This window comes from Colossoma macropomum, unplaced genomic scaffold (assembly GCF_904425465.1).
Source record: "Colossoma macropomum unplaced genomic scaffold, Colossoma_macropomum, whole genome shotgun sequence".
Taxonomy (NCBI): Eukaryota; Metazoa; Chordata; class Actinopteri; order Characiformes; family Serrasalmidae; genus Colossoma; species Colossoma macropomum.
This window is the reverse complement of record NW_023494802.1, coordinates 35,787,953-35,804,084: the sequence shown is the minus strand read 5'-3', so window position 1 is coordinate 35,804,084 and position 16,132 is coordinate 35,787,953. Positions and strand designations below refer to the sequence as shown.

At 39.5% G+C, this 16,132-nt stretch overlaps 1 protein-coding gene across 1 annotated transcript; it reads right to left on the bottom strand.

Moving 5' to 3' along the window:
* Positions 1-1,716: 1,716 nt before the first annotated feature.
* Positions 1,717-11,876, bottom strand: LOC118822899 (gastrula zinc finger protein XlCGF44.2-like; the record flags this gene model as incomplete). The annotated part of the gene is made up of 2 exons (XM_036592228.1): positions 11,822-11,876; positions 1,717-2,175 (listed from the first exon to the last, which is right to left on the bottom strand). A coding segment is annotated over exon 2 (459 nt), but the record flags the coding sequence as incomplete, so codon positions are not given.
* Between the last annotated feature and the right edge of the window lie 4,256 nt (positions 11,877-16,132).

Sequence of the window (16,132 nt, the reverse complement as noted above, 5' to 3'; positions counted from 1 at the left end):
GCTGAGAAAGGCATTTTCTCTTTTTTAAAATCAGAAACTGTTTTTTGAGTATTTATCCTCAGACACATTATCACTGTTTGAACAAAACCTAGTATTTCCAGATGCAAGGTGTTTGCGATACATTAACTTACACTATATACAAGAATATACTTTTTAATCTGATACATTCTACCTCATGGATGGGTAAAGTAGCCTATGTCTGCTACAGGCTCTATTGTACTCTTTTGGTCTAAAACCTCCAAAGTCAGAGTAAGACTAAACGCAAAGCAGTACAGCCACTGAGCCAACAGAACAGAATGAAATAAATCACAACAAAGGAATCAGTAACTGAATGCCAATGACTAAAATATAACAGAGTTACTAACTGTAGTAGTGCTGGATCATTCTCAGCACTGCAGTGACACTGATGTGGTGGTTGCCTGTTAGTGTGTGTTGAGCTGGTATGAGTGGATCAGACACAGCAGTGCTGCTGGAGTTTTTAAACACCGTGTCCACTCACTGTCCACTCTATTAGACACTCCTACCTTGTTGATCCACCACTGACCATGTCAGTGTCACTGCAGTGCTGAGAATGATCCACCATCGAGATAATACCTGCTCTGTGGTGGTCCTGTCACTTCTTGATCTACAACAATGAAAACATTTCTTGTACAACTGTAAACAAAGATGTGTGCATTTAAAATGTCCAAAAAAAGGAATTTAAATTCTTAAATTCTACGTACAGCAGCCAGTGAGCCAAGTACACATCCAGTGAAGAAAGAATAGTCAATTTGAGCTCATGATCATCGAGCTAAAAAACAGAATGTCAAAAAGCAGAAAATGTAAACATTTTTCAAAAAAGTCCAGTGTTACAGAAAGGACCCATTTAAGTATTTAAAGTATATTTGCTTTCCTGCAGGTGCTCTTTGAAAGCTGAGGTCAATTGGGTTTAACATGATAAAACATCATAACGACATTACAATATTCCCTTTGGCACAGTATGAAGGGGGGACAACATTTTAGAACAGTGTATAAGGAGGAGAACATTCCTGAACACTGCAATGGGGACAGATCATTCTCCCCTATTCTCCTAACAAACACACAAACCAAGACAATGTTTGGGTTTGTTGGCCTTTGTTCTCAACTGGGGTGATGTATTAAGGCTTGTTCAAAAGTGGAAGAGGTAAGGGTCATTCCTACTGGACAAGCTTCACTTTTGCCTTCTCCAGCTTTATTGAGAAATGCTACTTTGTGAGATATCTCTCTGGCCTTAACCACCACTGGATCACGACCAGCATTCCACACGTCCCAAACATTACATCATTAGCAGTTTGTTTTCACAGAGACTTATAAGATGATCTCAATGTCATAAGCGATCTTCTGTATCCTTGGGCCTGTCCTACGAACTAAATCACTGAAATCCTTCTCTTTGCTCGTATGAATCTGAGGGACCTCTGAATGGAATGACAGCTGGCTATCTTTTCCTTCCCTTCCAGGAAAAGGGGAGTGGTCTTCATCCAGAAGAAGGTGTTCATTACTATGTTTTGTCTTTTTCTTCCTGAGCTTTGGCTCCTCTTTGGTTTTAAGGCTGAGATTTGGTAAGTTCTCTACTGCAGGTTCTGCCTCAGGCACAGATTCAGGTTCTAGAAGCTGTTGAGGATCGATCAGGTCTTCCATGTTGTGCTGCTTGAGAACCCTGATAATGCTGCCAATGTTCCCCAGCTGGTGCTCCTGGCAGAAGAGCACCCCACACACGGAGCAGCAGTACATCTCCTCCTTGTCGTGGATGAGCTGGTGGCGTTTCAGATTGTGATGGGTGGTGAAGGCACGCTCACAGCGGTTGCAGGGGAACGGCCTCTCGCCGGTGTGGACACGCTGATGTTCTGCGTGGTGGCTGCGGCTCAGAAAGCGCTTGCCACAGATGGCGCACAGAAATGGCCGGTCACGATCGTGGAACTGCACATGCTTGGCCAGCTGGGCCAGAGAGAAGCATCTTTCACCACAGATGGTGCAACCAAACTCACCATGCCCAGATAACAAGTCTGGAGACAGCATAAGGGGCTGCAGAGCAGATTTCTTTGGAAGCTGGCCAACATCATCAGGTTTAATGTCAGTCATGGCAGCTTCATGCACTCCTCCCTCATCCTTACTTTCAGCAGCACTTTTTATTTCCAGTGACAAGATCTGGAAAGACATCTCACAGAAGATAAAAAGAGAAAAATATAAATTAAAGTGTGCAAAAAATTCAGAAATGGTTTAACTATTTATGCAGTACATTTTGCAACTGATTATATATTTAAGATACAACTCAATTGACTCAGTGACTTGCCCAAAGCAAGAAAGATGTTTTCCCAGAATCCAGTGATAACCCAAAACATTCCTCTAGTACCACACAAATTTACAGTATGAAAAACCCTGTTACTGTTGAAATTTGTGTGTATATAATGCAACCAATGAAGAACTGCCAGTTTAACTTCATTGGTTGCTAATGCAGGCTGTATTTAGCTCATGAACACTGATGATAGCAAGAGGCTGAAACGTTTGCTTGGTTTGTGTCCAGCTTTTTGTACTCTGTTTAATGGAATATATATATACATTTTTTTGCTGTCTTAGATTTTGTTGTATTGGAAATAAGACAGTGGTTGCGTGAGAGAAATGTAGTGTTCCTACACTCTAAAACTGCTGTGTTGTTTTTTCTACACAACTGTTGGGTTGGGGCTGTTGGGTTATTTCCACAGTGGTAGAAAGTTTTTAGGTAGTTTTTGGGAAGTCCCGCCGGTGGGTTAGTGACTGTGTTACAATAACAACCCAGCCAAAGAGTTAATTGTCAAATCATAACAGTGCTGGTAAGAACAGAGTAGAGTAACTCTTCTGTCAGTGTATGGTATATTACTTTGGATAACAGTTTGTCATTATTGAGCAATACTTTGATGATTTAACCTGTATTAAGAAGCAGAAAATATTATAATGAATAGAAATAAAAAAAAAAAAGAAGCAAACAAAAAATATCAGACAGCAACCCAACAAAAGAGTTAAAATGGACCTAGTGATAAAAGTTTATCACTTTAAAGTTTAAAGTAACGCTAACTACGAATGTGGTTATGTGCATAGTGGATGACCAGTGGTGGACGAAGTACACAATCATGTAGTGCGCATGTAGTGAGTTAAAGCAGAGATACCCAAGGTAAAATATTACTCCAGTAAAATAGAAGTCCTCCCTTTAGACCTCCACTTGAGTAAAAGTACAAAAGCATTTGCCTTCAAACGTCCTTAAGTATTGAAAGTAAAAGTACTAAAAGATTAATTATGGCTCTAATGTCCTATTATCATTTTTGTAACAAGACTCTTGCTTTATCAACTCATTTTAGGTGAAAATACTGCAGTGTCACTTTTGTGACACCAATCTTTTAATAGAATGTCATTAATTAGTCACTGATGTCTATTAAAATTATCATAAGCACAAAACACTGAAGGCAAACAATTTCCATTAGGTACAACCAACTGGCTATGAAATAACTTTTTGCGAACAAGCAAAGTTTCAGTTTAAGATTTATATGGAACTTGGTTACAAGTTTAATAAAAACTTGCTTTAAACACAGGTTCACAAATGAGTTTTCCTTTACTATATAGCATCTGTAGGTCTCTGTTCATAAACATAAACTAGCCAAAACAAATTTACTATAAAAGGAAATGTGTTTGTATAAATTCAGAAAATACACACATGCCAGTCACAAGTGCATGTGTGTATATATTTCTATATTGTGGTCTATTTACACAAAGTTAGGTTAGTTCCATCATTTATGTAGGAATAGGCGCTTCCAAAATTTTACACTGCTGCACTGACATTTAACCGTAAGCTTGCACTGGGTCAGTATGTCCAACAGATCAAAACAAGCTCAAAACAAAGTGCGCGCTGTGCCCCGATTGGTGTTCTTCCTTCACGCTTCTTTCATTTTGACTTTGAAAAATGTTTTTATACACACATGAGCCAAAAGGAAAGACAGATTTCACATAATGTAGTGGAGTAAAAAGTAAGATATTTGACTTTGAAATGTAGTGGAGTGAAAGTAAAAAGTCACCCAAAATGAACATACTTCAGTAAAGTACATGTACACAAAAAACTACTTATGTACAGTAACGAATTACATTTACTTAGTTACTGTCCACCACTGTGGATGACTGCCAGTGAGGTGTTAGAGTGGCTGACTAGTGTCCATGCCATTACGAGGAACGCATCACATGCGGTCCATGATGTGGGACAGGACAAAATATGACCGATGGAGCTGCCACATTGACTTTCAAGAATCGAGAAAAAGTGTAGGGCGTAGATCATGTGGCTGCTGCACAGACATTAATAGGAACCCATTTCAAGGCGGCCCAGGAAATCCACACTTATGGAGTGTGCAGTAACAGGTGCGGGTAATGGACTGTTGTCAGTTGCATAAGCTCAATCACCTCCAACAGTCAGTGTGAAAGACGATGGAGGCAGGGCTTCTGGAGCTTGACATACCAAATGCTCTGCTATCCTGGTGCATAAGCTCTATCCCCAACACTCAGCTCTGTCAAGGTGTGGGCAAATCTGCTATCCTCAGCGGTCCGCACCTACACAGAGATGCCCAAGGTGCGGTCAGACAAGGATTCGAAGACAGCAGCCTGTAGACGATGAAAATGTTTCAAAGCTCTGACACTGAAATAGTGTCGCCAGGCTGCACAGTTGGTCCGATGGCGAGCAAAGAGAAAGTTTGCACTGAATCACAGGATGATAGATGTCACATGTGACTCAATGGGTTACACAACCTCTCAGTCTGAGCTGCATATGCAGGGAAACATCCAGTCAGTGAGAACCACCCTAGCGGTCAGGAGATACGAAACATAACCATATTTTAGGGCAGCTTTAAAGACCCAGCTTGTTACGTTATTCATATAACCAGATTATGGAGATGACCCAAATCGGGGTGTTTTTAACCAAGCATTGTTTGAGTGTATATTGTTTGTTGTACTACATAAGGGGGTAATGATTTCAATACAGTATATTAAAATCAGCATTCAAAACAGCACACTAAAATGTGAATATATCACTACACTAAAGGTCCCTCATACTACTTATTTGCTGGACTCTAACTTCCGAACTTGGCCACTTTAACGTGAAACTTCAACAAGAAACTTTTAACCTCACTCACTCACTTTATATGCACAATTACTTTAATCTGTACACTGCAGTGTTGTTAATCTTTGTGGTTACATTAAAAAACTACTGTTAATTCTCAGTGCATTGATAAACAACACACGCACATCTATCACTGCTGCTGTGGACCCACACATGGTCTATTTTCTCCATTGTCCTGTGCTCAGTGGTTGTGTAGTTGCAGAGGGGAACCGTCATGGCCCTTTACACCCTCAGAGAGGGCCTAAGATATTCTAAAAATAATATTTTAAAAGGCATCAGTTCTAATTTTGTTTTATCTATTCATAATTTGACAATCAACATATAAATAAATACAAATCTAAGCAAAGAAATCCTTCAAACCTGTCTATTCAGTTTGTGTTGGAATGTGAAGGGTTTAATTTAAGAGGCCCCTTTGTCCCCCTTTCAGAATTTTGCCACCTCTGGAGTTGCTGGAAAGAATGTTGGTGATTGGTCGTCCAGCTAGAAATTTACAGAGGGCTGAGCAACAGTGATTCAGTAAGAGACCAATTTCAAATGACAGTGAAAGTGACCAATCATATCTTCCCTCTAAATGAGTGGGCTTTGTTTACTCTAACTTTATGACAAGTTCCACCCACTGTGAGGACACAGATCACAAGCTCACTGAAAAAAACAGCTAGCTAGCTTGTTGGTTCATGATGTAAGAGGCTAGTAATGTCACCACTAGGGAGGAAGTCATCGTTGCAAATTTATTATCTATGCCATTTCCTACATCAGCTTTTAATGAAAAGTTGTGAGTTATTCGACAAAGGATGACCTACACCAGAGCTTAATTTGGAGCAAAAATACCAAGGCTAATTTCCACTAAGAAGGTATTGCTGAGGAATTTAAAAGCAACGGGTCAGTTGCCATGACCTTGCCATCACCGACTTCGTCCAAAAGGACAGGAAGGATGGACTTTGTTTTCAAGGAATGTGACGATCAAAGGGTAAGATGTTTAAAATCAAACTGGCCACCATGCCAACTGATTTTATTCTGACCGCTGTAGCCACGATTTTATATATGTTATTTGGGAAAATGGCCATTATGCAGAACTAACAGTCAATCTATAAATTTACCAACTCAACAGTCATTATGCATTACAGTAAACACAGTAATTCTGCATCATGACCATTTTCCCACATAACCCATAACAAATATTTTATAGGCTGCTGTGCTGATCTAATAACAGGTTCCAAAATGCCATGATCGCAGTTCACTGTCCAAGGTTCGGTTGCTAACAGCTGCTTGGCTGCTTTCTCCATATTCCACTGAAGTGCACACACAGCTTATGTGATGATGTGATTATTTATAAGGAGAATTTGTATTTTGCTTAAGAAATTAGTTGTTTCTTGCTCTGGTGATAACTTTCTCCCTCTCATCCTCTCCATGCTGTTTACTTGTTGTATTGCTAAGGCTGGACTAGCGTCTTGATTTTTGTTTCAGAGCTGAAATCGGTAACTTTTGCAGTACTTTAGGAGAGGACACAGAAAGCTAGGCTGGTAGTTTTTCACACGGGGAATGGGGGTCAGAGGGCCAAGGTTTAAAAGTTACTGTTCGCTGCTGTATAGTTGTAGTTATTGTATGTTTAGAGAAGAATTTACTGTATAGTGTTTGTATAGTTTGTATTTATTGCCTGTCTGCACTGTTGTCTGCAGCTGTTCTGTGTTAAATGCAGCACCGAGTCTTGGAGAAACTACGTTTCGTTCCTCTCTCAATACATCTGTGATGAGAAGGAATGACAATAAAGCTCATTTTGATTTTGACTTGACTCATTTATTATCTTTTGTGATAACTCAAGAGATCTTTCAGGGTGAGCATCAATTTGCAGTTAGTAACATGACCAGATAAGTCTTTATGGGGAAAAAACAAATGGCGTTTTTGAAAATCACCAGTATTTAATCCATAAAATTTTAAGATTATCTTTCTGTAAATGTGTTTTATTTCTGGCTAATGTTTATAATACGGTGTAAGGTTCACTTTGGTGTAATCTCAAGTTAAAAAAAAAACAAGGACTAAAACAGTCCAATAAAAAAAAAAAATTCAAGCATAAAGTAGCAGCACTCAGGAAAGATGTTAATGTTAACTACTTTTGTTTAATGTTAAATTAAATATCTGGTACCATGACGTCGAAAATATAATGACAGAGTTTGATCAATATCACCCAGAACTAACTGAAATAATAATAATAAAAAAAATAGCATAAGAAGCACATTTTGTTGAACAACCTGCATGTAGCATCTACAATTCTTTGAAGAGAAATCTTTTCCCTTTTTTCAGCCTAACTAAACAGCGATACATCTAAATAATCTTTATCTGTAGAGGTCTGCTGTGAAATGGTGCACTGAACAGAAACTTACTGGCTCTTGTTCTTTACAGTGGTGGTGATAAGAACCAGGGGGCTATTTCACAAAGCAGGATTTCTCAGTTAGCCAGACAACTTAAGCCCAAAGATGAAGGGTGTCCAAAAAGAATGTCCTTCATCTCTTTTCCTGCTGGACACGCTTGACTCTGGGGCATGGGCGTCCTGGGCTTCCAGGGCCCCGAATACTTTTTAAACCAGCCTCAAACCTTCACCCACTCCTCTAAAGCAAGAGAAAGAGAGACAGAGAGTGAGAAAGAAAAAGAGAAAGAAAGAGAGACAGAGAGAGAGCGTGCACGAGACAGAGAAAGAGTGCGCGTTGCACGATAAGAGTGCTTAGGACTGATTAAATGGGTCGAGATTTGGCTGAAATTTTTGTTTAAAAAAAAAGGCAAATCCACTATATTAAAAAAAAAACATTTTAATTTCTGAAAATAACTGGCTGTTTTAAAATGTCAAGTTACAGGGGAATTTTTAAAAATTTCGGTATAATTCAGTGGTTAAGACGTAAACAAAGTCATTCAGAGTGGTCTGATGTGGAATAGTTAACTGCAGATAAACTTACAGCCTCTTACTTCTTTACAGTGGTGGTGGAACCAGGGGTCACAATGTCCACCACACAAATACAGCCATTTTATTTACTAACCAAAACCACCAGTGAACTTACACGTCTTCTACGAGTTTTTTAAGGGGGAAAACCTAGGGGAAAAAAATTTTAGGACAAAACTTATCAAAAAAATATCAAAAACATCCTCTCAGGCATCAGGCAGCATATTCATTTCATATTTCATGTAATGACTTTTTTGTAGGAGCTTTCAGAGGCATAAAACTCTAAAGATGTCTGGTTCCTATCACCACCACTGTGAACAACTCTGACTCTGTAAGTTTCTCTAAAATGGAGCATTTCACACCAAACCACTCTGAATGACTTTCTTTACATCTCAACCATTTAATTATGCAGAAATTTTGAAAAATTAGTGGAGATTCCCTTTAAATGAACATCAGATAGTAAGTAAACATAACTTATTGTGTGTTACATTCTGCTGACTCATAGTTTGAAGTACAATAATAGTACAATTTTAAGGTTACTTGCTTTAAGTCCAAATCAGTTTTATACATAAAACTGTACATTAAAAAATCACTAATTTGAGACTGAGCCCGATATACATGAAAAATATAGCCAAATATATACAACGTAATTGACAGGACACAAAATGACCAAAATGAAATGCTTTGTTTTAGCTTTTATATGTAAAATACTGTGTCTTGTGTGGTTTTAGGCAAGAAGAGCTTCACTGAATGACTGTTTAGCTTTTAATTTATATAAAAAACTACAGATAAAGCTTTTCTGTGTGGGCAGGACATTAGCGAGGAAATGTGTTGAAGAGATCGATGTGGACAGAGAGGAAATGTGCAGAGAACTTTAATACTGTCATTATTGGGGAAACATCTGTTTTTGACACATTTTCTCATTTTATGTTACCAATAATGTTTATTTTCTGTTACAAATATTGTTTTAACCCTCCTTTGCTTTTGTCATTATTTCGTTCATAAGACACGCCAGTCAACAATGCTCTATCGATACACATTCTGTGGATGTGTAAAATGTCACATAAAATAAAAAATAATGCAGCATCAGGGCAGGAGATGCTCTTTTAATGATCTTATTTTCAACCGATACTTCAACAGAGGCAGCAAAATGTCTGGTTTAGCACTTTCCCATCATGAAACACGACACACAGGGAGGGTAGACACTTCTAACTAGGGATGCACTGATATTAGTTTGTTCAGACCCAGTACGAGCACATATTTTTTAGTACTCGCGAATACAGAGCTATAGTTGTTGGTGTATATGAGTGCAACGCACCTTAAAAATTAATTAATTAAATTCTAGCTGACTTTAAATGAAGTGAATTAGCTAGCCATGCATTGATTACCTTGGATCAAGTAGCACTACAGTGGAAAAGAGTGGGCAGAAAAACACTTCTGTACAGCTGTAAATAAAGTACAAGTCATAGTTTTGCTCCTCGCCACAGTCTCTGTAGCACAGCGACAGCAGAATTCACCTCCAAGGAGCTCACGTTTCGAGTTTTACGTCTTGTTGGGAGTCTTTTGTTTGGAAGATTGAACTGTAGCTGAATGTCCTCTAAAGCCAGACATACACTGTGTGATTTCAGAAATCTTCTTCTTTGGTGACTCACTTGAATAGACCATCGTGTACAGACAAAGCCAAACGCAGCCTCCACAGAGCTCTTTCTCTATGGACAATTTCAAATGAAGCTGTTTCATTCAAAACAACATGCTGCACACCGAGTACTGAGCAAACACACTGAGAGCAGCTCGGCTAACACTGAGCACTGAAGCTAAAAGCAGGCAGTGATGTGCACAGTAGACAATATGGTCCCTCTACATAATATTTTACAAAAAGAATTACTATACTAACGTTTATGCATCGCTCTCATATTCAGTCATTGTCCTGTTTGTTTTTTGGCGTGTCAACCACTTTACGTGGTGATGGCAGCGCCACACTCTTCTGCCATGTGTGTCACGGGTTGCTTGGTTCCAGAGCATTTATTGGGCTCATTTTGCACCAATGTTCCAGAAAAAATAGACTATATATATATTTAATATGAATACTCAAAAGAATTCATGAAAAATTTATCCAAATATTTTTCAGATAAATATGGATACAATATAGATCTAAAACTTTAAGATGTGATTGTTGGTTTCAGCTGTAGCATCTCTGAAAATACTAATTACAAAAGACAAAATGTGGTAAATCTAAGCCTCATTTCAATGTTTTCTTAGCTGAATTTAATTTATTTATTGAGTCTCTTAAATCCCTTAGCAATAAAATAGCTATGTCTACTATTAGGAATATGAGGGGTTTAAGTTTGGTGGAAGAATGAAAGTGTTGTCATTGTAGTTTTTTCTTTATTTTATCTTTTCCTTGTGTTCACTTGATGCTGTTCAATATATGTCTGTAGTTTATCTTTAACATGGATGATGCTATATGTATGTTGATAAAAAAAAAGCATATTCATGGGGCTGGAACGGCACCGATTTGCCTAAAGTTTGATCACCCCCGGTAAAAATACCCGTTTTGTTGATTTTCTAAGTGTTAATCATTTAACAAATCCTCTACAGAGAACAAACTGAAAACTGTCATTTGAGTTTAACCTACTGGTAAAAACATGAAAAGTGCTGCACTGCACTGTTGGGTTTTTAGTATTCCTTCATCTTATGCCGGCCTTACACCAAACGACTTTTCAAGCGATTTCACTGTCGCACACAAACATCCATGTCGGAATAAAATCACGAGAGTGTTGTTAGAGTCGCGTCGCGCTATCTCGATCGTTTGGTATAAGGAGAGAGAGAGAGAGAGAGAGAGAGAGAGAGAGAGAGAGAGAGAGAGAGAGAGAGAGAGAGAGAGAGAGAGAGAGAGAGAGAGAGAGAGAGAGAGAGAGGATGTATGTGTGAGAGCCTGAAATCTCTGTAAAAACGGCAAATCTGCTCCACTTTAATACAATAATCATATTAACTTACAATGTAAACTGACTCCTTTAATATTTCAGGACTTTAAGAGTGGCATTACTGAAGAATCGTTGCCGTTTTTTCCTTATTTATGTTTTTTATTTTATTTTTATTTTTTTGCTTTCTGTTACACTGTTTGTTTTTTATGGTTTAGTTCATGACACCCAATCGACAATGCTGAATCACTGCATGTTGTGTTGATGTGTAAATCTTCATATCAAATTAAAAAGGTAACTGCACATTTTACAGGGTAATTAAAGATTCTGAGTGATGATCCGTCAGAGGATACAGCTCTACAGCTCTATATCTTTCCATCTGTACCACTATAGAGTGGAAGGAAAAGTGTTTATCTGCTTGTAAATTTCCTCCAGGTGCATGATGGGAAATAATCTCAAAAGTCTAGCTGCAGTCTTGTAAATAGTGACACTTCAAGATTCCCAGTCTTTGTAAAATCATATTCTGTGACTAAAAACATGACACTGTTTTCAGATGTGAGAGGGTGTCAGACTTTAGTCTTTCAAAGTCTTCTACTGTACGGTTAGCATTACAACCCGCAGCACGCGGAGACGGGGAGGCGGCGTCTCCAGCTCACCGCTGTGTGGTTCATCATTTTGAACGCTCTCCTATGCGGAGGGATACAGAAGTAGTCCCATACTAAACAATACCTAGTGCCTTAGAGAACAAAGTAGAACCTAACAGCCCTAAAAATCACAGACTAACGTCTACAAAAATGACCAAATCCAGTTTCTCCAGTAACTCACCTCTTCCTAAAACAGCCAGTGAACAAGTCCGAGGCAGCAGCAGCTTCTCTTCTCTCACACACACACACACACACACTCTCTCTCTCACTCTCTCTCTCTCACAAACACACACACACACACACACACTCTCTCTCTCACTCTCTCTCACACACACACACACTCTCTCTCTCTCTCAGCTTCATCTACAAAACCACCCCAAACCTCAGAGAGAGTAGATACGCGCTTTATTCGCGGAGTCTGACTGATTTTAAGGGTTGTTTTATCGTTTTTACAGCCTGAGCTACTGTCGGTGGTTGTTCTGCTCGCTGGACGAAGAGAAACTGAAGAGGCGAACAGAAAAAAACAAAACAAAACAAAAACAAAAACCTTTTCCGCGAATGAATGAACTCCTCACACTCGAGACGCTCACGACGTGGCAGGAAACAGCAGAGAGAAAATAACAGCGTCTGTAACTACGGCTAAAATACTGGCAAAAAGGCTACGTGCTTGAATTTTCTGAATAAATCAATATTTTTAAGAAAACAAACAAACAAAAGCACTCAAACGACTCACTCCAGGGCCTAAGAACTTCCGGTTCAGTGGTCTCCCTCCTCAGTCCCGAGACTGGACCCGTTTTGGCTGTGAGAGGTGATCATGTTCTCTGCTGCACACTGAGTACCGTGTTTAATTTTACTGTTATTTCACTCATCTTTCTGTTTACTGCGAAGCATAATATTCAGTGTCCGGTATAGTGTCCAATAATAGACATCTGGACTTGAATTGTGAGAAGTTTTTTTTTTTTTCATATTGACGTACGAGCATATTTATCACCCCTGACGCAAAGCAAGCGCTTTAGTTCTTCTGTTTACTGTATGAACAGCTGTATGAGAAGTTTCTGAACTCTTGGAAATACCTGGATATCTGCATGAACGGCCCCTGAAATAAAAAATCATTTTCATAGTATTTTTACATAATAATCATAATCACAGAGCTTTTTTAACACAAAGCATATACACTGATTTGCATTATTATATCTAAAATGAACAAGTGGTTTAAACAAAAGTCAGTGAAGAAAAAACTTTACATATTACATAGATTTATATGCAGGCATGATATACATATTACATATACTGCATACATTTTATACACCAGCCCAGTGTTTTAGACAGAAATAACCTGAAACACAGGGAATGTTTCATTTTTTGTTTGGGTCTTTTAGCCCTGATGTAAAAAATATGTTCATGTTTTACAAATCTCATTAGCCTAATTCCAATGTCCAGCATACTGGACAGCAAAATTCAGAGAAATCACTAAAAAACAATATTATCCCAAAATTCATAGATCATCATCTACTGACACTCTTAAAAACACAGTAATTCTGCTTTTAACAAAATAAACAAAAATCCTGAATGACTGTTTTGTAATGCATGAATCTACTATACTAATCAAAGCATGATTTTCAAGTCCAAATGTCCAGATTACTGGACATTCAAATTAATCTCAATATGTGTGAATGTAGAAATAAATGTATACTATTTTACTTTTCACAAAAAGAACCTTCTTGAAGGTAGAGGGGGGCTGATACATTGTGCAGAAACAGGTGGGCTAGTCTCTAATTGTACAAATATGTAATGGACCTACAAGGAAGGTGGACCAAATAAAATACATGGTGAATGTAGATATGAGGTACGTGTACCTTCTGGAAATTCTGTATATTAAAGTTTATAAATAATCAAAAGGTCCACTAGTACAATACTAAACTGTGTGTGTACCAGGTTTATGCCACATTGTAGGGACCAAAACCTGTTCATACACTCACCTTGTGGGGACCACAAGCTTTAAGGTTAGGGTTGGGGTAAGGGATAGACTAAGTCTAGTAGTAGTCCTGGTTAAGGTTTGGGTAAGTCTACAGGGAACATAATATACTATGTATTATATATATTATGTATATTATAATAAACTTAATTTGTGCTGTTTCCCCAATCTGTCACATTCTTAATTGCCATTCTGAACTACAGGGTCAAATTTGACCCTGAACAGTATTTTGTACCCAAATGGTGTAAAGACACCACTTTATAAAAACATCAAATTGGTCAACATTTTTTCACTTTTATACCGTCACTGATGAGAACATCATCAAGTTTGATGAAAAAATTGTAATGTAAAGCATAATGGTATTTTAAATTTCAACCTGGAACAAAGAGTTAACATCCTGTCCAGACATTTCCCTTCCCTGTTGAATGAAAACATGTTCAGCGCACTCCATTTACCAGCAGCAGTGAGTCTGTGAGGCTCATTAAACATCCTAGACCAAAAAAAAAACCTCAGAGCACATTGCATCATTATTCTCCAGCAAAAAAATACCAAACCTCAGCAATAGGCTAGAGGATATGACTACCTCTATGAGACTGCTGAGCAGAGCCTTCTCCTCCATGTATAAGGGATTATTTGACATTTACGTCATGGGGCTGAATGGCTACTGCAGAAGTGGAAAGCTTGATTCTGTACTGTGCACTGTTTTGTGGATTTTGAAGAAAAGTTAATTCTTCCCCAAACATTCCACCACATTCCATTCCAGTCACAGTGAAGAAAAGGTTCTTTCCAGCATGACTTCGGCTCCTTGTAAGTCCAAAGCTGTAGTTTGTAGGCAGCTCCTTACCAATGAACCAGTCTCCCCATCCCGATACCCCTACCACTGAACCAGCCCAGTCTCCCCATCCCCATACCCCTACCACTGAACCAGCCCAGTCTCCCCATCCCCATACCCCTACCAGTGAACCAGCCCAGCCTCCCCATCCCCATACCCCTACCAGTGAACCAGCCCAGTCTCCCCATCCCCATACCCCTACCAGTGAACCAGCCCTGTCTCCCCATCCCCATACCCCTACCACTGAACCAGCCCTGTCCCCCATCCCCATACCCCTACCACTGAACCAGCCCTGTCTCCCCATCCCCATCCCCATACCACTAAACCAGCCCTGTCTCTCCATCCCCATACCCCTACCACTGAACCAGCCCTGTCTCCCCATCCTCATACCACTGAACCAGCCCTGTCCCCCATCCCCATACCCCTACCACTGAACCAGCCCTGTCTCCCCATCCTCATACCACTGAACCAGCCCTGTCCCCCATCCCCATACCCCTACCACTGAACCAGCCCTGTCCCCCATCCCCATACCCATACCACTGAACCAGCCCTGTCTCCCCATCCCCATACCACTGAACCAGCCCTGTCTCCCCATCCCCTACCCCTACCATTGAACCAGCCCTGTCTCCCCATCCCCATACCACTGAACCAGCCCTGTCTCCCCATCTCTATACCACTGAACCAGCCCTGTCCCCCATCCCCATACCCCTACCACTGAACCAGCCCTGTCTCCTCATCCCCATATCCCTACCAGTGAACCAGCCCGGCCTCCTCATCCCCATACCACTGAACTGAACAAGGAAGTGAGCAGCATCATGTTGAACGACATGTCAGTTGGCATAATTACAGGACCATGGAATTTTTTATTATTATAAAATAGAAAAATGATTAAATCCTTTTTAGCATTCTTTTTTTTCCACAATTCATTTTCAAAAAAAGGTTTACAACCTCTTGTTAATGTTATGTTTGTTTTTTTGTAATATAGATGACATCATATTTGCAGTTTTAGGTTAGTGAGTGTCCATTTTATAGCTTTCAAGGGATTAGCATGCTAACATTAGCTAATTTTGAAGCCTACATGCAGGATGTTGCGTGCATGTCTGCACGGTGTTATAATTTCAGGGCTGGCGTGGCCTGCGGTGGTGGCGGGGCCCAAAATCCCTGACGGCGCTTCTGGGTATTTTCTACCCATCTCCAAAGCCAAAAATAAACTTTAAAAATGTCAGCTTTGGATTCCTCTGTGTGGTTTCCAAACACACCTGTATTCCTGAGCAGTGATTTCAGACATGAGCCTGAACAGCTGATGCTGAGTGGATTGTTTGGTTGAGACCAACTTTTGTTACAATTAATTTAACTACATTCTACATGCAGCAAGTTAACTTTATTAGTTAAACAGACCAGCAGAGAGAGCTGGTGGGGCTTCAGCGTGCACTGAGTGCAGCAGGATTTGGACAGATTTCTTTCATTTTGCCGTTATTAATGTATTGAAAGGCTCAATTCAGGACTATTAAAATATCCAGGTGATTATGTAAGTGATGGCCGCATGGCATTATGGGATGCAGTATTTTATGAAGAAAGCTCTGCTCGTGTACTGGAATATTTTGCTGGAGCAGTGAGTCATCCGGGTCTCTCTGGCATACTGCATACTGCTTTTGGACACAATCAGGATGTAAGCAGTATGTAGG